We start from the raw sequence: 21,588 nt of genomic DNA, 5'->3' as shown, positions 1-21,588 counted from the left end.
GTAATAACAATTATTTCATGTTTTAGCCTGTGCAAAACATTAGAAAAAGTAGGCTACTTACAACATGTAAATTAAAGAAAATAATGTAATCAAATTAGCCTATTAGCCTATATAGCATCTGCTAACCTATAAATATGTATGATGATGTGTTTATATGACTTTATTAGTATTTAACTGTATATATTTAAATTAAATACTAATTTAGTATAGTACATTTTACACAAAAGTACTATGAAGATTTATTTTTACAATGTATGCATAATGATTCCTAAGTTACTTTTTACTTAGTAAATGATAAATCAGAAAGAATCTGCCACTTTTTTTGCGTACAGATTCAGTTGATCCCTTCATAAATGGAAAACAAAGGGACTGAAGCAGGAAGCCTGCGGTGTGGGCTCCTGGGATCAATAACTTTGCATCAGAGTGAAAGAGCCAACTGGAAATTAATCACAAAAAAAACATTTGGAACAACGTTTTTTATTACATTTTGGCCAGCCTATAGGTCAATGTAAACCTATGGTCACATTATTTTTGTTTCCTTCACAAAATAAGAGAGAAAAAAAAAATCAGGCAACCAACTATTCATTAGGCAGTATTGCTGATAACTGACACACACACTGTCGCTGAAATCTCTGAAGCTGCATTAAATGAAAAGCTCTGAAATAAAAACTGTCTGTAGCCTTCCCCAAAATACTTTCTTCATATACTTTAAAATAACTTTTTTCCAAATGGCACATGTCCAGACATTTCTACCTTTGTTTCTTTATACATTAGCACCAAATCTACATTAATCTCACTTCTACTTACAGGTAATCTTACCATTTTTGAATATGTTGTATTTAATACCTTTTTTTCTACAAGTGTAACATCAAAAAACTGTCTGTACCATGTTAAAGCAAAGATGAATTATAAAATTACTGAAATTAGCAACATATAGGCACAATTTTCTAAGCATATAATGATAAGTAGTTTACTAAATACACAGTGCAAGCAGCTTTGCATTTTCATTTGCAAGTACAACATCAGTCCTATGTAGGTAGCATTAGTGCACACAAGCTCTACCCATCTAAAGCAGCACTGATTCCAACGAGGCAAACTACTGATGTAGTTGCATCATAAACATCAAATGAAAACAACAGAACCAACCAAGTCTGAGATTTTCTGAGAGGATCTCTGTGTTTATGCACATTTTTGTTTGTGGGGATGGGGTCATTTTCTACAATCTTCCCCACTAAGTTACTTTCAGCCGATTGCATTTGACTATTTGGCAAACTTAAAAGTTATTAACTCACATTTGTAGAATGAGTTTTGGAAAAGAAAAAAGGACATGTACATTTATTTACACATGAAAAAAGAAAAAAATACATTGTCAGATCATAACGGCTCTGACCCAATGATTTGCAGTATAGTGGCCAAAATAATATGATTTACTTTTTGTTAATTGCACCACTTCACGGAAGTATCATGAATAAAAAATACACAAACTATGATATAAACTGTGGTCAACTCTTTGTGTTGCAGTTGCAGAATCATTATGTTCTTCAATTGCATGTTAAGCAATTTGAACATAATGTAGAGGACATTTAGCAAACAAAACAGACTAAAAATCTAATCATTGCCTCAAACAAATGGGATTGGAATTAAGAATAAAGATACAAATAAAGTTATCGGAAAAAACGCATCAACAATCAGTTTGATATGCATAATAGAACCTTATACATTTTGAAGTACTTGAATGAATGCAGTGTTTTTTATCATATATGGTATGGCTTTGTGAAAATGCATTTGTAATTTTGAATGCAATCCTTCCTAACAATGCTAGGTATTAGGTATTAAACAAGGTATTTGCTGTGTATATTTTTAATAACATCAAATCTTTTTTTTTTATTAACTTAAAATACATTGAATTAGTCCTTTGGAAATATAGCACCACATGGTACTAAACCTTCACAATGCTTTTAAAATCCATTCCAACATGTACTCAGTTAACCCTTTGTTTATCCTGGGAAGGTTAACATTTTTTTACTTCACTAAATAACATTGGAATACTAAGTCAAATTAGCTTAAGTACATTCAACATATGAACTAGAAAAGATTAAGTAACTGGTGTAGTCTCCATGACCACCGGCCAGGACTGACATTGCCTTCAACAGACTGATTGTAAATTGTCCGCATGTGCAACACCCACTTGTATATTAAAAAGAACCACCACAACACTGACATTCCCAGCTTTAGCCCCACACATCGGGGTGCTAGATCATTGTGGTTTCTTTTGAACTGGTCTACAACAGCACAAAACCTTTTCACTTCAGCCTTTGAGTCACGTTGGCTAAGGCAACAGCAAATGCCTGCACTGCTGAGAAAGGATACTGGAAATCCAAGATATAGCCATTCCCATCAATTCGCCCAAACTGCATCACCTAAGAAAAGACAGAAAGAGAAAAATATATTTTTTTAAACTATTTCTTTTATTAATTAATCTACAGCTGTAACATGTTTATTGGCATTACTGATTAAACTGCCAATGTTTTTCTTGTTATTTTTGGTGTAGGATGTCAGAAAATAGCGGGGGGAAAAAACTGATTCGGAGCCCCAAAGTGAGATATTTAAGTGCTTGTTTTGTCCAACTAACAGTCAAAAACTCAAAGATATTCTACTTTCAAACAAGAAAAAGAAAAGCAGCAGGTCTTCCCATTTGAAAAACTGAATAATTTAATATATATCTTTGCTAAAAAAGTGAGCATTAGAACAGTTTCCTGTCAATCAACTAAAAGAGAAATTGACTTATTTCAGCACTCTCACATTACCTGTCTTCCGTCCAGCTCAATTTGAAAATTCTTTGCAGACTCCTGTGTGACTCGTCCTCCAAAATCAAGCTGGTAGACCTGGGTGGCTTCATTCCACAATGGCTGTTTATTGGCCATAACATAGACAAACCCTTGGCTTCCCAAACTACGGTCCTCTCTTTCATTTGCCTTGCGGCACTTTATCTCCTCCAGCTCACTCGCCATACGCAGGCTTCGCTTGTTCTTCCAGCTCTTCTTACTACTCTGGTTCTGGTTCATGAGCTCATCGCCGCTAATAAACAGCTCCGGCTCGCTCTCGGAGCTATCCTGGAACTCATTTGTGGTCCTGCTCATTTTCTTGGTTTTATTGAGTTGCTCTCTCTGCCCCTTGGGCTTCTTCTTCTCTCTGCTGCTGAGCCTCGGGCTTGAAATGAGAGTGTTGAAGTCAGAGAGCGCACGCCCTTCCTTTCTAGATTTGCCCTCGGAGACGGTGGGCATGTTGCCTTCCTCGGCCCTGCTGTCCAGTCTTTTGCGGCTCTTCTTGTTGAAGCGCTCGGACTCTTGCGGCACAGGGCTTTCATTCAGTGATGGTGGCTCCAGAAAGTTGTTGGCAGACTCCGCTAGATCTTCTGTGGCACTTTTGGATGGTGGTAGCTCAGTTGGTGGAGGAGGAGGGGGGAGAGGGGGTGGTGGGGGCGGCCCAGTAGGAGGGGGCGGTGAGAGAATGGGCTTCTCTAAGATCTGATGAGTTTTGGTAGGGAGAGGAGGTGCTGGAGGGTCCTGCATAGGAGGCGGGCAGGGGTAAGGGTTCCAGGGGTGTAGGCTGACGGGGTGCAGCTGAAGTCCAGCACATGAGCTGGCGCCTGGATACATCGGAGGGAGAGGGCAGCAGGCCAAGTTAGCAAGACTTGGAGCATAGCCTGGTGGCAAGACCAAGTTGGATTCCGGCTGAGCAAAAGGGACCGAACCAACCGCTTCATTTGGAGAGCACTGAGGTGAAGGGTTCTGCAAGGTCTGAAGTGGAGAACCGCTGTGGCCCACGCTCGGAGGAAAAGGAGAGAGAGATATCTGGTAACCTGACGGGAAAGTCAGAGTGCTTGTTGTCTGACTGGTTGGAGGTTTAGTTGTGAGGACAAACGGCAGCCGAGTACATGTCCAGGTGCTGAGCTTGACTGATGATGAGTGGAGGTTTGTGAGGTCCTGGTGGAGGGCCTAGCATTGTTTGTTCTGGGGTGAGCCAGAACTCCTCAGTTGTGGAGGTGTCCCACTGGTAAGGCGGGGGGCGTTTAAGTGTCAAACTGACATCGCCGAGAGTCAGCTGACGCACAGATTTCTCGAGGTGACACTGCTGATTTAAAGTCTCATCTTCCGTGAAGGCAGAGTTAACGTACACTGTTCTGTCCCTGCTGTTGTCGACAGCGCTCAGCAGACTGTAAGACGACTGGGAGGACATGGGCGAGGTACTCTTGGAGTGCACGATAATGGTACTGTGATGCGCTCCTTTCCCTGGTGGGAAGTCCTGCCTCACCACCGTGCCACCTGCAATGCCACTACTTGTTGTCCCGCCGCCACTAACACTGACACTGGTGCTGCTGCTGTTACTGCTGCACTGTGTGCATGTGTACAATGCAGTGGGCACCCTCTGCTGGTAGGTAAGTGCTAGTGCACTGTTCATTTTAGCCTTGGTGGGCAGGGTTCTTGAGCTCTCCATCATCTGTGGCACTTTAAGTCCCATGTCCCTGCGGTCCCGACGTAGCGTGGCATGAATCAGACTGCTATCAATTCTCTGGGGAGGAGGAAGTGTAGCAGTTACTTGATTGGCCGGATCAGGGTAAGGAGGAGGGTCTCCGCTAGGTATGGAGTAGCGAGGGACAGAGAGACGACTCAGTGTTGCTGAGCTGTAGGGAAGCTGAATTTTTTTATTCTCAGAGGAAGTGACTTTGAGCGTGGCCGAGCCGTGAACAGCGTACGCATTTTGGTTGCGAACGAGGCGCCTGCGGGGCCGACAAACCTCCTCCACGTTGCCACTGCTGTCAAAGGTCGTGATCCTTTCATACCCCAGAGGAGTCGGGTACTGTAAAGTGACAGGGTGAAGCAAAAACTCATCCTTCTTCAGGCAGAGCTCCGGCGACAGGACACTCGGGCTGTCACAGTTTGTGACGAGAGTTTGAGGCGTGGCGACGGCTGTGGCGGTCGCGGCGGACACCACGGTGCCCGGGTATGGAGGAGGAGGATTCACCTTCCTCATGTGAATCTCCACAGATCCATCCATGTCACTGAAGGGGGGTAAAGTCCGCGGAAGACTCGGCTTGAGGGTGTGTCCGTGCTCCCCCCTGGCAAACCCCGGCTCCGTGGTGGGAGGGGGAGGCAGGAGATGAATCTGGTGTAGCGAAATAGTCGGATAGCCGGTCGGAGGAGGCGGTAGCGTCATCTGCATCTTCAGCTGCTGTTGCATCTGCTGGTGCTGCCTCTGCATCTGTTGGTGCTGCTGCTGGATCTGTTGGTGCTGCTGCTGGAGCTGCTGCTGCTGCTGCCTCATCTCCTGGATCTGCTGGCGGATCTGCTGCTGCTGCTGCTGCATCTGCTGCTGCTGCTGCTGCATCTGCTCGTGTTGCAGCTGCATCTGCTGCTGCTGCTGCTGGATCTGCTGTTGGTGGTGCAGCTGTTGGTGTGTGGGGTTCTGTTGGATTTGTTGTTGTTGCTGGACCTGCTGCTGCTGATGGAGCGTCTGCAGTTGCTGGAGCTGTTGCTGTTGCAACTGGAGCTGTTGATGTTGCTGCTGGAGCTGCTGTTGCTGTAATTGCTGTTGCTGTGATTGGGACTGATGATGGTGTTGTTGTTGTTGTGTTGCTGTTGCTGGGATTGGGATGATGATGGTGTTGTTGTTGTTGTTGCTGTTGCTGGGATTGGGACTGATGATGGTGTTGTTGTTGCTGTTGCTGTGATTGGGACTGATGATGATGTTGTTGCTGTGATTGGGACTGATGATGGTGTTGTTGTTGTTGTTGTTGCTGCTGCTGCTGCTGCTGCTGTTGTTGAAGGTGATGCATTTTCTGCGGCTGTGTCTGCATTTGTTGGGACTGTTTGGACGGCAGTTGACGAGGCTGCTGCGAATGAGAGCGCGGCGGGTGAGGCTGCGGTGGGAGATGGTGAGGTGGAGGTGGGGGAGGAAGTGTGCCAGGGAGAAGAGGACCCATCTCCAGCCCATTGAAGATGGCTTGACCAGGGTTTGAGTATCTAGTTGGCATGGGATACGGTGTTGGAGCCGCGTCCTGCCCGTGGTCAGTAACAGGGACAGAAGCTGCTGCCGCCACAGCTGCTGCTGCTGCCGTGGCTGTGGGGTTAGTCAGGACATCAAGCTGAATGTTCTGATTGGCCAGAAGAGACTGAACCAGGCCGATACTCTGAGTCGGAGACATTGCCTGAGCCGGGCTGTGGATGGGAGCAATGGGAATGTTGACTGTACAGGGGGGATTCTCTCCTGCCACGCCAGACGGCCCCATCACTTTATAGAAAACACAAAGGAGGACTGTGTAAGTGACTTATAGCAAATGTAATAAATAAAGTCAGGAGCATTGGAAGTAGGGCTGCACGATATGAGGAAAATACGCAATAGAAATAATAAGTTGACGCGATAACGATATTACTTGCAATAAACAAACGTATATATTAAAGTCTACTCAGTTCGGGCTTTCTACTGTTTTAAGTATACTGCTTAAATAAAACAAATTGCATGTTGAATTTAAAAAAACAAAAGAAAGCATTATTTTATTAAACAAATTGAATGTTGAATTGAATATATAAAAAGGCACCGCTAAAACAAAAAAAGCCACATTTTAAAGTGTAGTTTTCTACTGATGTTTTCCCCCACAACAACACAAAAATCAAGTGTCTTTTGCGATATGTAACAGCCTTTTGCAGTGTGTTCATTACGCCACTTGATATCGCAATGATGGTTAAAAAAAACCAATATTGTGCAGCCCTAATTGAAAATAAACACATTCACACTCATTTCTTATGTGGTGTTCGATATTCATATCACACCTGGTAAGTCATCCTCATCCTCACTGAACACATTGGGGTTGAACACAGGCAGGCTCATGAAGTCATGAGAAATCTTGCGCACTTCTGGAAGGTAGATAGTCATCTGTCTCGGTTGTAGATGTAGCAGACTTGTCTTATAGATAACTGAAACATAGAAGAAGGGGATTGTTAAATTCATCTGAATGGTCAATGTAATATGTACAGTATGTGTGGTTTTACGTGACATTTACCTGCACCAAGATTGGCCGGGAGAAAAGAAGCAAGTCCAACAATTTTGAATTTTGTCCCCCAAATGTTTGATGTGACTTGAGCTAGGTAGTTGTGCTTTGAAGAGGAAGAAATGGAAGACAACAAAAAAGGATTATGCCAGATATGTCAGGTAGTAAGTGAGAGAACATGGTACTAACATTTTAACATTAACAAAATATTAAAAAGGAGGAACATTTTAGGTGAGAGAATAATTTGAGCATGTAACTTTTCTTCCAGATTCACGATTTACTGGAAAGCCTTTTGTGACATTACAGGTAATTATTAGCACTTCTACATTATGATTTAATTGGGAAACATTTGACTAATTCAGGTACTACAGTATCATTAGCGGATAATGCAGATTCATACCTCTGTGATCCCATCCATAGAAAACTCTCGACGTGTCAGACTGGGAGAGCGAACTGGAGGCTTCTTTGTTGGTAACCGTGGCGACCGTTGGCCTTCCTGATTGGTGCGTGAAAGTTTGGGAGATTTTCTAGATTCCATGTTCATCCTTTGAAACAAAGAGGTACAGTTTTCAACCATCATTTCTTTCGACAATATGACAATTTTCCATTTGTGTTACAGTAATAAACTCTACTAGCACGTTGGAACAAATCCTATTAAAACATCTGCAACCTCTCTGTGGTTCAGGCCTGTGTAATGTGTGGGTGACCTGTTTCCTCGGGAAAACTTTGGTGACTTCTTCCCGACCCACTCATCACTCAACTCAATGTCACTGGAGTCAGAGCAGTTACAGCTGTCAGTGTATGAGATCATGGGATTCACACACACCTCCTCTGGAAACAAAAAAAAACACAAACCGAAGAATTGAGTTTGATCTGAGTCCTCATACATACTAACATTAAACTACCCCTGCGTTAGAACATAAATAACAGTAAGTAACTGTTTGGAGTGACCGCAGGCTAAATGCAACCCTTGTGCAGCCAGGTCACAGGACAGGCTATTCCTGTATCAAGCCTCAGACCGTGTAAAGGCAGAGAAGAGCAGTCATCACCACAGTCTGAATTGGTTCTCACTCAAAGAGAATGATGGCTAAACTGCATATGTGCAGTTATTTAAAAAAAAAAGAAGAAAAAAAAGCACACGTGTTAAGAGATTAACAACGCAGATTTAATTTCAAGTAGACAAGGAACAAGATTTCCGACCTTGAGGCAAGCCACCATTAGTGTCTCGTGTTTACTGTTTTTCTTATTTTCTCAAGTACTTTTGCTTCATTCATCAGTATTTCAAAAGCGTATAATCCATTTCACTTAAAGAACATTTGGGAAATATGCGCTTGCCAATAGTTAGATTAGAAGATTGATACCATCAATCGATCTTTGTATCTACTGTCTCACCTAGCTCTCTGCAAGAGAGCAAATAAGCATTTCTTTTTTGAAAACGTCAGTTTACCCCAAAAATGATTTACTCACCTACCCCTACTGCAATCTAGTCACGCAGATAGTTTTAACTTTAGGAGCTGTTGTCTTTAGATCCAAGCCTCTGAAACTTCTACATTGTTTCTGTTTAGAGTATGTATATATTATCATGTATATATTGTTTGGTTGTTTTGTATGTGTAAGCGCATTGTGAGCAACGATGTTCCAAAGAAAAATTCCTTGTATGTGTCCTCATACCTGGCAAATAAAGATTCTGATTCTGATTCTCATGCAAGATACTAAGTGAAAGAATGGTTAGTATAAATGCACTTCATTTATATAGCGCTGTTCTAGTCTTAGCAACCACACATTCACACAGTGGTGGCAGAGGCTACCATTCAAGGTGCCACCAGATCATCCGATAAACATCCACGCACATTCACACACCATGGCACATCAGAAGCAATTCAGTCAGCACACTTTTGACATGTAGACTGCAGGGGATAGAACCTCCGACCTTCCGATTGGTGGACAACCACTCTACCTCATGAGGCACAAAAGCCCAGCCAGAAAGGGGCAATTACAAAATGTCCACGGCAATCACCCACAGACCCCACTGCTGACACTTTTCACTGGAGTTACTTTCTACTAAAGAAATAATCCCAATGAAAAGTATAAGACCCTGTAGTGTCTAAGCTTACCTGCTTTGCTGTCCATTTTTGGATCCATAATGACAAACTCAGGCCGGAGTTTACTAATGCGCCTTCCTTTGAGAATAGGCACCAGTCCTCCTAAATATTCTAGGTAGAGGGTGTAGCAGGGTCCGCCTGTCTCAGGGCTGTCCTCTGCTCGCTTCATGGTGCAGTGGAGCCTCTCATTCCCGGCCGTAGGATAGCTGACAAAGTCACGGATGTTGTTGGGGTCAGGGATTGGGGGCTAGAACAAAGAGAGGAAAGGGCTGTAGGATTTCTGGACACTCGAATGAAAACATTTCCCAGTCAGGGGTTTTGCACTATCAATCAAGTAGGTAAGAAGCTGTCTAATATTGTTACTGCAAAGCAGTTAATCAGGGGATGAATGCACCTTGATTGTGGGTATAAAAGCAGTGGTGACATAAGAGCAGAGCAGCGAGGGCATGTTCAGCTTCCCCACATCTTTCTCCTCACGCAGGGCGCTGGCGATGCCCTGCTGGCATAAAAGTTGGAGGCTGGCCACCCTGTGCTCCACCCGCACCACATACAGCGCTGGTCCACATGCAAGGAACAGACGAGAGTCTCTGTGACCCCAACAGATGGTGGTGATGGGTCTCTGAAAAACAATTTCCACAATAAAAGAATTCCTACATTAATCTGTTTACATTTATTGCACACATTCACGGCATCTCTTATATTACTGATTTATCTGTTGTTAATCTTTACAACCCTGGCTCTTTGGACCCTCAAAATAACAACGTATATGTATATGTACTTGACTTGCCTAGACATCTACTATATATCCTTCAATTGAAAAAGTACTAACCTGTGCCGGTGTTTCCAACGTGTAGATGTGCTCCCCTTGGACATTATAGAACTTAACAAGGGCGTTTCTCATAATAGAGTCGACAGGAATCCCATGTCTCTCCATGCCGGCCACAGCCAGGAGGTCTCCCTGGGAGCACCACTGGGCCTCAACATCTGTGGGGTGAAGGAGCACAAAAACCTTATGCATTATGGGACATATGATCAACACAATGTATGAGCATGTTTGTTAATGTCACAGTGATTTCTTTTTATACCCTTCAGCCCTGAGCGAATCACGGCAGGAGAGAGGTCGTCATAGTTGTTCATTAAACTGATATCTCCTGATAGGAAGGTGACTGTCAACAATGGCTTGACTCTTCGCACTTGGAAGAACAAAGAAAAGTAAGTATAATGGCGTTCCACAGCCAACACAAGGTAACAACCTGTCATATGACTAGTTGGAGAAGGGGGGGGGGGGTGTTTGTACCTAAAGGCAGAATATTGTCATCAGAGTCTGTGTCGCTCTCTGTGCTGTCCTCGACCAGGAAATCGGGGCAGTTCCAGCACATGCTCACGATCCCATCAGACTCGTGTAACAGAACATGGGCGAGCATTCGTCCATGACAGTCCATCACTATCACCTGGCCATCTGCTGTACCAAACAAGACCTGAGGGGGCATTGTACATTAAATATAAAGAGATGGACACGATAAAAATGCTCTGGAGCATCAAATACTTGGCCGAAAAGTGCTGCAACATGAGCCCATTATATAAGTTGTTTCTGCTTGTGTTTGAGGCATTCAAAGCAAGGGAAAGTGATCTCAAACTACATGTTATTTTTTTGTATTAAAAATAACTTTTTTTATGTGTACCTGTTGATCATCAGGCGTCCAGATACCACAGGTGATTTGACTCTCCAGGTTAATCTCAGAGGACCAGTGTCTTTGTCCGCTGACGGAACCAACTAACACGAAGCCGTCGCGGTAAGCGATGAGGGCTTGAGTGCCATCATGCGACCACGTGAAGTCACTCACCTGGAGGGAAGAAATATTCCCCTTTAGGATATTTGTGTATGTATACAGGACGCTTCCATCAAAATACCATAAGCCTGAGTCTTTTCTGTGGTAGTTTTTCTGTCTATAAGTGCATTACAGATGTCCTTTATAAAGTTTTAGCATATGTACCAAGATAATACATCATATGTGAAAGTGAAAGCAGAAAAAAAGTGTCTACCTGGGCTCCTCGGTCGTTCACTAACTCTACCGACCATCTTCCTTCATACTGGATCCACACAAAAATACCTCCTTCCATATCGCAAGTGGCGAGCTTCTGAAAGGGTTCATTCCAACGCACTAAGACAACCTGCAAAAGCCCCAAAACACTGTTACTTTTTTTTCTGCAAATGCAGGTGGCTTTCTGCACAGAGGAACATTCATGATTAATATGAGTACGAGCACAATGTTAAAGAAGCTTTTTAGGCTGAATGTGATCTCAAAGTTCACTGCAGTTGAAAGAAAAGTCAGAATGTCATAATCAATGTCAGCGCAAATACAGACATAATGTTATCTAGACCTGTAAATTGAATGTTTGTCATGGACTAAAGAAAGCATGCCGAGACATAATTTTTTTTACACGTGCTCTGAATTTGTTTTTTAAAATTTCTTATTTTTTCTCATCTAATTTATATTGCATCCAACAGACCTCAATAAAAACCTTTGTACTTTTTTCTCAGTATTTCCACATGCTATTTAGTTCTAGACTATTACATATCTTCTATTAAAATATTTTTCTTTCTTTCTTTACTATACAGTCCCTGACAAAAGTCTTGTCGCTTATCTATTTTGTAGAAACACCTGCTATTAACCTGACATTTAATGAATCAATTGGTGCAAGAAATAGCTCATATGAAAAGCTAAAACCCTCTCATATGATGTTCAATGCACTTAAATAAATTAGTTTCACTAAAAAAAGATTTATTATTTAAACAAGACAGAAAGGTTAAATTTTGGCAAGACAAACGTTTTGTCGCCTATACAGAAATTGAACAAATTTACTACAAATACTAAAATATGTCAGCAAATTAAATAGAGGTGCTGTGAGATTAGAATTTAATATCTTGTATGTCTTCCATGAGCTTGAAGGACTGCATCCATGCGGTTTGGCAAGGATTCATACAATGTATTGATGAAGTCATCAGGAGTAGCTAGGAAAGCAGTCTTGCATTTCTCCCAGAGTTCATCAATATTCTTTGGTTTGGTCTTCCATGCTTCCTCTTTCATCCATATGCTCCATGATGTTCATGTCTGGTGACTGGGCCGGCCAATCCTGGAGCATCTCGATCTTCTTCGCCTTGAGGAACTTTGAAGTGGAGATGGAAGTATGCGATGGAGCACCATCCTGCTGGAGAACTTGGCCTCTTTTATGGTTGGGAATATAAGAGGTAGCTAAGATTTCTTGGTATTTGAGACTATTGATGTTACCTTCCACCCTGCAGATCTTTCGCACACCCCCATACTGGATGTTACCCCAGACCATGATTTTTCCGCCACCAAACTTCACTGTTTTCTGGGTGAATCTTGGATCCATGCGGGCTCCAGTAGGTCTCCTGCAATATTTGCGGCAACAGTGGTGTAATTCAACAGAAGATTCATCTGAAAAATCCACTTTCTTCTACTTCTCCAGCGTCCATCCTTTCAGCAGGCTGTGGGCCTTGGCAAATGCCACACGGTTTTTCAATTGTCTTTTGTTTAGTGCTGGCTTCTGGGCACTGATTCGACCATGGAGGCCATTTCGAGACAGAATCCGACAAACCGTTCTGGTTGACACAGGGACTTCAGGGGACCAGGTCTGGTGGAGCTCTGCTGCAGTGGAAAATGGGCTGGCCTTGGATTTTCGAGCCAACAAACGGTCGTCTCGAGCAGTTGTCTTGCGGGGTCTGCCTGACCTGGGCTTGTCAAAAACATCTCCAGTGTCATCAAATGTTTTTTTAATCCTCTGTACTTGACGCTGAGACACATTGAAGTGTCTGCCACATCAGCAGTGGATCTGGTCTTCAGCCTCTTGATAATCAAAACTTTAGTCTCAGGGTGAATCTTAGGCATGTTTGCAGAGGTCTAGTTGCAGTTCATGTGAAGGTCTAGTGTACTGGGGTTGTTTTTATACACACCTGAGACCTAATTGATCCATTATTAGTCAGAGGTGAAGCTCATATGACAAGGCGACAACACTTATGTCTTTGCAAAAATTGACTCAATGGGCTTTACCAAGCTGTGAATATTAGAATACTTTTTTACAGTTTCTTTTTGCACTGAAACATTATTACAAAAGCTGTTGGGATTAAAATGAGCCATTTCTTTTAAATAAATCTTGATTAGAAATATATTTCAGCGGCACTTCAGGTCAATTTGTACACAAGCAACAAGACTTTTGTCAGGGACTGTACATATTTAAATAGTAATGGTTGGCTGCATATCTATTGCACCTCTATTTGCTTAATGGTCATTTATATGCAAATGTCTTCATTTATTTATTAACTCACCTGCTGCTGCAACAATTTTATTGTCAAAGATAGTAAACATTGATGTTTGGATCAGAATGGAAGGTTCTATAACGGTGGGTTACATATAAATACATGTCAGTTTTGTTCAAAAGGGTTTCAAAATATATATTGAAAAAACAAACAGTGAAGAAAGTGATTGTACCTCGCTGTTGTGTCCTCGTAGGTTAAAATTGATTCTCTGGGGTGTGCTTCTGTCCCTCCTGCAGTGACTCGATGTAAACGTCACCCCAACAACTCCTCTTCCGTTCCCTGTGGCGAGCCAGCCCTCCTCATAGTACCGCCTCCGGCACACTGGCTTGTCCTTTTCACTCTTGGGGACCCTGCCTTTCCACGAGAGGCAGAGGATGTTGGAGTCGCTGCAAAGGATGGGACCATGTTCCACAGCAGCCAACATCCCTACTGAGTGACCAGGCTGGTAGGGAAAACAGAGGAAGAGGCAAGTTGAAAGTTTTAAGATTCAAAATACCACTTTACCAGCACTTGCTGCATTTCTTTCCGACACACGTGAGACCAGGTCGCCTCACTAGGTCGGACTCACAGGCACTTATTCCAGTTCCGCCAAACAAAAACAACTTTGGTCAGAAATCTTTTTTTTTTTTAACATATACCAAGATTTGGAGTGACATTCTGTATCACATCAGAACACTATCATCCATCACATATTTAAAAAAGGCATACAAACTCCTTCTTAACAGTTACACATGCACGCATTAATTAATTTGTTCATGTATTGTCCGAGCCTTGTTTGCACTGTCCGTATCTGTCTAGCCCAGCTGATGTCTTGTATAAATGTCTTTGTCCTTATGTAACTGTATTGTTGTTTTAGTTGTCTAAATTTGATATTTCCCTATTCATGTCTTGTAGTAATGTCTGTCCTGACGTGCTGTACCATGTTTTATGTTTCTGTAGAACAGGAACCTGCTGAAAACCAGTTTTTAAACTGAGTCAGGCCCGTTTTTACATTGTAATGCAATGTTACTTTTTCTAACTTTCCTGTATAATAACTACGAAAAATGAATGAATGAATGAAATAGCAGTATAAAACGTTTTTTTATTCTTATCATTAAACAATATTCATGTTATTAGTTTGTGTCTGCCTGTGACCCCACATTCATTTAAAACTGTCTTCTAGTGATGTTCACGACATTTTGGGATGTACACTGTTGGTCGGCAGGAGGCTGTCAGTGTCCCGCCTCTCCGGCCATATTCCCTAATCCCCAGGCCCCTTCGTTGCCAGCCTCCATCCATCAGAATACTACTACTAAATGTGGAAAGACTATTCTGTCAATTATCGCCTCTAAAAGATAGATAGATAGATAGATAGATAGATAGATAGATAGATAGATAGATAGATAGATAGATAGTTATTTATTGATCCCAAGAAAAATGGGAAATTACGGTGTTACAGCAGCAAAATCAGTCACACAGCACAGAATAAATATGTAAATGAAATACTAGGAAAAATATACATACAAGCTCCAAAACAACCAGTAGATGGAACGTGTGGTGAGCTATTTGTGATTACCAAGACAGAAGCAGCTGGGTGATCTAACATGCAAATAATGGCCTGTATGTAAAAGGTTGCATCCACCATGATGCATAGGCAATAGCTACAGTCCATATAACCAGATATATATGGGCATCACCTTACTGAGCTAGTTATAATGTGAGGGAAACAGGAGGTTCATGTATTCTGTTTGAGACAATACATTTTGCGCTCTGTTTGAGACAATATATAATGCACTCTGTTTGAGATATTCCATCATTTGAGTGATTACAGCTTGTAACAGTGAATCACTAAATGTGCCCTTATACCAGTCAAATCACCATGGCTGCTGCTCAAAGTGTTCTAGCTGTTGTTCTATTATTCACTTTCTGTGGAGCAGCTCCAGATTTGTCTCTATATGACATCATCAGTACTGTCTGTCTTTTATTTGTACAGACTCGCCAACTAAAATCATATCATATAAATGTAGTGTGAAAATTCTGTTTTAAGGCAGATTTTGTTCTCATTTTCAAACCGTTTCACTCAATACTATCTTTGTTCATTTAGGTTAGTTGAAGCTCAGACTAAATGCATTCATTTGCGTCCTTGTCCAATCTACCGACAAATGTTCTAAAGGGCTTACCGTACAGCTGTGCCATTTTTTATTCTTGTTAAACTTGTCTTATTACAATGTCTGAGAGTTTTGCATCTCTATCTTGTTTCCGCTTCATTAAAGCTACATTACACACCCAGTACAACAGTCAAACCCAAGTCAGACTCCATGTTTTATAAAATATAATCTTCATGTCTTGTGCATCACGTGTAACACATTTCACAAACAATTGTCTAAATGATTTGGTATCTTAGGAAACTTTAGGATCTTATCTACAATATATAATCAAATGATGTGAATCTTGTTAATGTTTGGCTGCACAGAATGTGTTTCTCCTGACTGTTCCACTTGCAAGTAGATTGCATAATATGTAATAATATCTTGTTAAATTGCAGGGAAATTACTGTAGGATTAGTTTCTGATATGAAAGTAATTCAACATACCTCATAGTTCCTGGACATGTTGAGTTAAATTTCCTCCACTGATGGTGTCCATGTTTCCATTCAAGTGATGCACTGAAGGTGAAGGGTAATGGCTGCTCTGCTCTTGGTGCTTAGAATAAAATCGTAAAATGCATCATTCAGACAGATGTTGTCCAGCTCTACATTCATTTACAAAAAAACAGCTCTGCACTTCAGGCTTCTCTGATGTCTGTGGCCCATCCCATGTCTTGATGTGGCTCTTGAGAGTTGTGTAATCCTGTTTCAATGAAAGATAAAAATAAAATAAAAAGACTAAATAAAAACACCGTTATTCAACAAGTAAGGTAATTTAAGATAGAAGTTGAGAGGTGGCTCTCGCTTAAAATAGCCGCGTTGTCATTCAGTGCATCAACCTTGAAATTCAGTTTTTCTGTCTCTATGCAACAGCAACACTGCATTGAAGATCAGGGCACTAGCAGTCTCCATGGGTACTGATACCATTCGCTCTTGCTATTTTACGTCAAACACCGGAGCAGCCAGGCAAGGATGTGAACTCCTATATTGTAATTTCTACATAGAAAATACTATTAACGTATATTAATGCAAATAATAAGAATGACAACATTTAAATCAAACAACGGTTAAAAACATTAATTTGCCTCTTGTTTTGAAAAATGTAGATTCACAGCATCCAATAAAAGTCGAAGTAAAAGACCCACCATCACCTCCCTGAAGGTCTCTCACTACATTAGCCTACACATTACATTACACATAGGCTACAATTGAACGTCTCATTCAAAGGCGTGTTGAAATCTGGCCGCATGCAGCAGTCTGAATGAGCCAACTGATGAGACCGTTTAGCTGCAGTAGACAATAAAGAAGTGCTTTCATCAAAGAGGCTATATGGACACACATAATGCAGCTGTACCTACCTGAGCCGCTGTAAAACGACGTTAATCCAGAGGCAGTCGGCGCACTGTGCGGTGGTGTTGCCAGGCACTATTCCGCTGGCGCACTTTGGGGTTGTGTCTTTAAAACGGGTTGCCATGAGGCAGGTAGCACGGAAAATAGACCCCGAACTTCAAATCCAGTTAAAACGAAAGCACCATTATACCTAATAAGCACGTTAAGAATCACTGAAGGTAAGTATGTACAGTTTATTTAAATTTAAATACATTTTGATATGGAGCCTGGTCCACAGGCTACTATAATGAAGAATACATTTATTAAACCACCTCAAAAGGGGGTTTCCTTCATAATGGCAACCTCACAAGGCGCACCCCATCTTTGTAAGTGGCAATCTTGACACAAGACCTTGATGTGATGAATGTGCAAGTAACTGAATGTCCTACCTTCCTGCCACACTGTTAAGTATATTAATTAAATAGCTGATGGCGTTCCTCCAGTTATATAAGTAGCCTATTAAAACACTAGATGCACTCATCTTAAATAAACAAACTGATTTACATTGTTTCATTCATGCACAAAAAGCACAAGCACTGAAATCAAATCAGCATTTAATCTTTATTGTGATATTAGATAATATAACTATCTATAGCACACAGTGTTTCCCTCATCTTCGTGTGTGTGTGTGTGTGTGTGTGTGTGTGTTTGTGTGTGTGTGTGTGTAAAAAGTAAAATTTTCCCTCAGACTCTCTTCACATGATTAGATACTTCTAGTTCTAACTATTAGAACTGCAATGATTAGTCATGTAATTGAATAATCATTTGAGTCATTTTTAAGCAAAACAACTGCTTGTTACATCTTCTCCAGTATTGGGAGTGGCTGCTTCTCTCCCTTTTTACATCAGTGTTAAATTAACTTTAGAGAAACCAACTAACCGATTAACCCTGAATTTAAAATGCAAATAAAACGATTATGAAAATTATCGTTAGGTGCACCCCTAATCCTTATATCTCATGATGTTGATACTGGGCGGAGACTTGATGTTTGTGGTGCTTATTCAGTTAAGGACACACTGCTCTACACTGAAAAGTGTCAGAAATGGTCAGATAAGGAGCAGAGCACAGTCAAAAAGTCCTGTGTAATCCCAGAAAGTTCTCCTTTCTCAGTCGATCTTGGACAGATTCAAGTGCACGTCTCCTCAAAGGCATGGATGACACTGTCATATGCAGGTGGGGGGGTCTGTGAGGGCAGGAAGCCTTTAAGTCCATTGTTGCCCAACCAGAATGAATGTCTCTTGTTCGGCACGAGGGATGCTGCATCCGATGAGTTGGATGCTGGTGTGTCCTCAGGCATGATGACCAGAGTGTCCTCTCCCATCTCCAGACCAGCCCTGCTTCTCTTGGGCACTGGGCGGAAGGTTGAGGTCTCTACGCCGGGCTTACTCCCCAGAGGGCCCACTGGCTCCAGAGAGGGCTGTCGGTATACGCTCAGAAAAGTACTTCTGTAAAGGCCCAGCTGGTTGCTCATGGGTGTATGTGAAGTGCCGGACCTCTTTTTGGAGCGCCTGGTGATCCTGGCGGTGGCCTGGCGCCTGGATGCCCAGGTCAACAGAACGTACACCAGAGCACCCAGCAGCAGGCCCACAAGCATAGATAAACAGAAGGCTAAAATCATATCGCCTGGAAAGGAAAAAAAATCAATGCAGAGTTTCAGAAAAAGGGGAAATACAGGAAATGTTTAGTGTACTGTGAGGCCTTATTGGGCATTATTTTCCCAGATGGCAGTTTCATTTGCATTTCAAGTTAAAAATAAACTATTTTTAGCATTGAGAAGGAACAGTTGCATCAGCTGAAAAAATGTACATCTCAGATGTGCCAGATTTGTTTCAGGATTTGTTTCTTTTTTTATTGATTTGCTATTGTTGGACTGCTATAATGGGCATAACTGTTATATAAACTCTTACATCATACCTGCGTGTGGGTTCACTGTCCATGCAGTATCACTGCGTTAAAGCACAAACTGAAAAACAACTCCACTTTTTAATCATTTGACTTTCACGTTATCCCTGACATAATTGTTATGCAATACTGCTAACTTTTCACGATTTCTCACAAAAAGTTGTTCAAGGCAAGTTTATACGCACCTTTCCACAAAGAAGCAATTCAAAGTGTTTTATGTAAGACAGGAACAGGCATTAACATAAGACATAACATATATAAATAGGATTGTACTCAATTAATCAGAAGATTAAAAATCAGCTAAATGGAATAAAACGGAAAAAATTAAAAGAAAGTAAAGGTTACAGTGCAAAGACATAATTATAAATAGCTCGAAACTTAACTCAAGAAAAGGCAGTGGCAAGGTTTTAAGCTTTGATTTTTAAAGTTGTTTTCTGGAAATTTGTCACAAATATGTGGTGCATAGGCAACTAACAGTTTTGACTGTGTGTTTTATAATCCGGAAAGCCACTTTTTCTGTGAGAATATAACTTATTCTTGTATCAATGGAAGAACTATCACATCTGCATTTTCCAATACAACATGCTACGCTTACATAGCAGCTTTGGGAAAAAAAAGTCCTTTGATTTTAACAAGAAACAAATAGACTCACCAAGATTAAATGACTTTAGTATCTCCAAAAGGGGATGTGTTTCATTATGTGCCATGATGCCACCATACGCTGGTGTTAGATTCCACACTGACTCCGAGCAGACGGACGAACACCAAGCTTTTTCCAAGACAGGCTTTTTGCTTTTTACCCCTCTGTGTTTGGCGGAAACTTTGCGGTCATGCTTCCTTCCCTTTCTGGCTTTAAAATTAGCATGTGCATTGCTTATCTGTGTGGGACATAACACTGGGAAACAGGGTTGTTTCCTTTTGCATCATTTCCTTGGGATCAATACATTTCAACAATGGCTTTAGTGGCTTACAACACATTTCTTGTGTTGTCATTTTTGCTGTAAACAAGTTCTGGATAGGATTGTTGTTGAATAAAAATAAATCCAAACCGTAAAAAAAAAATACAACCTTACTCCTGTTTTAAAAAGTCTTGTTTCCAAGTGTTTTGACAAGGTTCTGGATAAGCTAAACCATGAAAATCTTAACCATCCACCAGAGTTTGCCTGCAGCTATCAAGCTCTCAGTCTCTATGGGGATTTCCTTCTATTGTTGCACTCTTCCCACCTCACTCTGCAATCAGAGTCTTCGGGTTAACATTACCACAAACCAGCCTTCTGCAGCTCAACAGCTGATACAATCATCAGGGACAACTATTCCTTTATTATACATTGACACATTACATTTCTAAACAGAGCTTTAAATTAGATCCTTTATTAAGTATAAGCACTTTTAAGCACTTTTCTAGGATTGAACTTTCTACAAAATCCTCAAAGTATATTTATTTGAAAAGAGGCCAAGAAGGTTTTGTATGAGGGAAGATCTCAGGAAATTAACATTCATGTCACAAAGAAGTCCAGCAGGTGGCACTGAAGTACTTATAATGATAATTTGTTTGGAAAATTGCAGCTTTGAGTACTTAATAGTCACTATGATAAGAATTATAAAGAATGGAGGTTCTGGAGAAACATCATAAAGGAAACACACTGCAGGTTTATATGGGTTGCACATGAGTTTTCTAACAGGTTACTGTTTTATAACTTCATTTGAAGTGTGCTATGTTAAATAATGTCACAATTTGCTTTTCGGTCCCTCCCTCCAGCCACATTTTCACTTCTCTAAACTTTCCTTGTGCCATATGTCCTTTGACTTATCTACCTGCACCACCCATATCTAACTCAGCTACTCCCTCTTGCCCTGCAAAAACCCTTTCCCCTTCTCCCCCCTCCTCACTTGCTACCATTCTCCCTGACCTTCCCCGCCCACCCGCTTCCCATTTTCCCTAATCAGCTCTTGTATGTATAGACCAGTTAATTTGCACTTGGACTCTGTCAGTTGAACAAAGTTGCCGTGCTGCATTTCATGCCTCTGTTTCCTGGATCCCTGTATAACTGCCTACCACTAACTGTCTATGAGCGGATTTCTTCAATAAATCACTGAAAGTCTTCATTTTTGCGTGGGCTATCTGCATATGGGTTCTTGCCTTGCACACACCAGTGTGACTAACTGAAGGTCGTTATAGAAAACTTTAAATGTATAGGCTACTGTCAGAGATGGCAAGAAGATTGCTCACTTCCCGTACTCAAACAGAAGTATAGATACTTGTGTTAAAAAATACTCTGGTAAAAGCAGAAGTACTGATTTAACTTCTTTACTCAAGTAAAAGTAACAAAGTACAGGCTTGGAAATTGACTTAAAGTATAAAAGTAAAAGTAGCCTTGCAAATGATAACCATTGCTGAGAAACTTCAGTGGACATGGAAAAAAGGCTCTTTATATGTATGTGCCTACATAATGAATGGATGTCTGCCGATAGGCCTAAAAAATCAAATATCTGATTAGTGTGACAGAGACTGGGACTCCAGGTTAATACGATTCTGACTGAGAAGCAAGTTATGAGTCTTTGCTATTCTCCGATATGCACTCACAGTCACACCTAATGACCTTTTGTACAAAACTAAAGTAATGAGCCAATTTTGTAAAATGTAAGGGGTAGAAAGTACCGATATTAATAAAATGGAAGGAGT

General features: G+C 41.3%; 2 protein-coding genes across 2 annotated transcripts; both read right to left on the bottom strand.

Annotated features, from left to right (window-relative positions):
• Window positions 1-762: 762 nt before the first annotated feature.
• On the bottom strand, window positions 763-17,082 carry tulp4b (TUB like protein 4b). Its single transcript, XM_032500913.1, is given in 18 exon segments — window positions 763-2,420; window positions 2,808-3,935; window positions 3,937-5,576; window positions 5,656-6,291; window positions 6,831-6,974; window positions 7,061-7,154; window positions 7,449-7,593; window positions 7,756-7,879; window positions 9,163-9,397; window positions 9,545-9,769; window positions 9,980-10,134; window positions 10,236-10,343; window positions 10,448-10,628; window positions 10,833-10,994; window positions 11,194-11,322; window positions 13,662-13,931; window positions 16,062-16,317; window positions 16,973-17,082. Coding segments are annotated over 17 exon segments (5,511 nt in total). The 5' UTR covers window positions 16,080-16,317; window positions 16,973-17,082; the 3' UTR covers window positions 763-2,303.
• A 455-nt stretch (window positions 17,083-17,537) lies between these two features.
• myct1b (myc target 1b) lies at window positions 17,538-19,732 on the bottom strand. The gene is made up of 2 exons (XM_032500904.1): window positions 19,558-19,732; window positions 17,538-18,626 (listed from the first exon to the last, which is right to left on the bottom strand). The coding sequence occupies exons 1-2, from the start codon at window positions 19,610-19,612 to the stop codon at window positions 18,130-18,132; spliced, it is 552 nt and encodes a 183-aa protein (XP_032356795.1). The 5' UTR covers window positions 19,613-19,732; the 3' UTR covers window positions 17,538-18,129.
• Between the last annotated feature and the right edge of the window lie 1,856 nt (window positions 19,733-21,588).

The sequence above is a fragment of the Etheostoma spectabile genome, chromosome 20 (assembly GCF_008692095.1).
Source record: "Etheostoma spectabile isolate EspeVRDwgs_2016 chromosome 20, UIUC_Espe_1.0, whole genome shotgun sequence".
Taxonomy (NCBI): Eukaryota; Metazoa; Chordata; class Actinopteri; order Perciformes; family Percidae; genus Etheostoma; species Etheostoma spectabile.
Note: the sequence above shows the minus strand (reverse complement) of the source record. Positions and strands in the feature narration are given on the sequence as shown.

Coding starts and splice junctions, on each gene's coding strand:
- myct1b (XM_032500904.1), bottom strand. CDS start 19,612: ATGGCACATAATGAAACACATCCCCTTTTGGAGATACTAAAGTCATTT. Junction 18,627..19,557: donor ACTAAAGTCATTTAATCTTG/GTGAGTCTATTT, acceptor TTTCCTTTCCAG/GCGATATGATTTTAGCCTTC.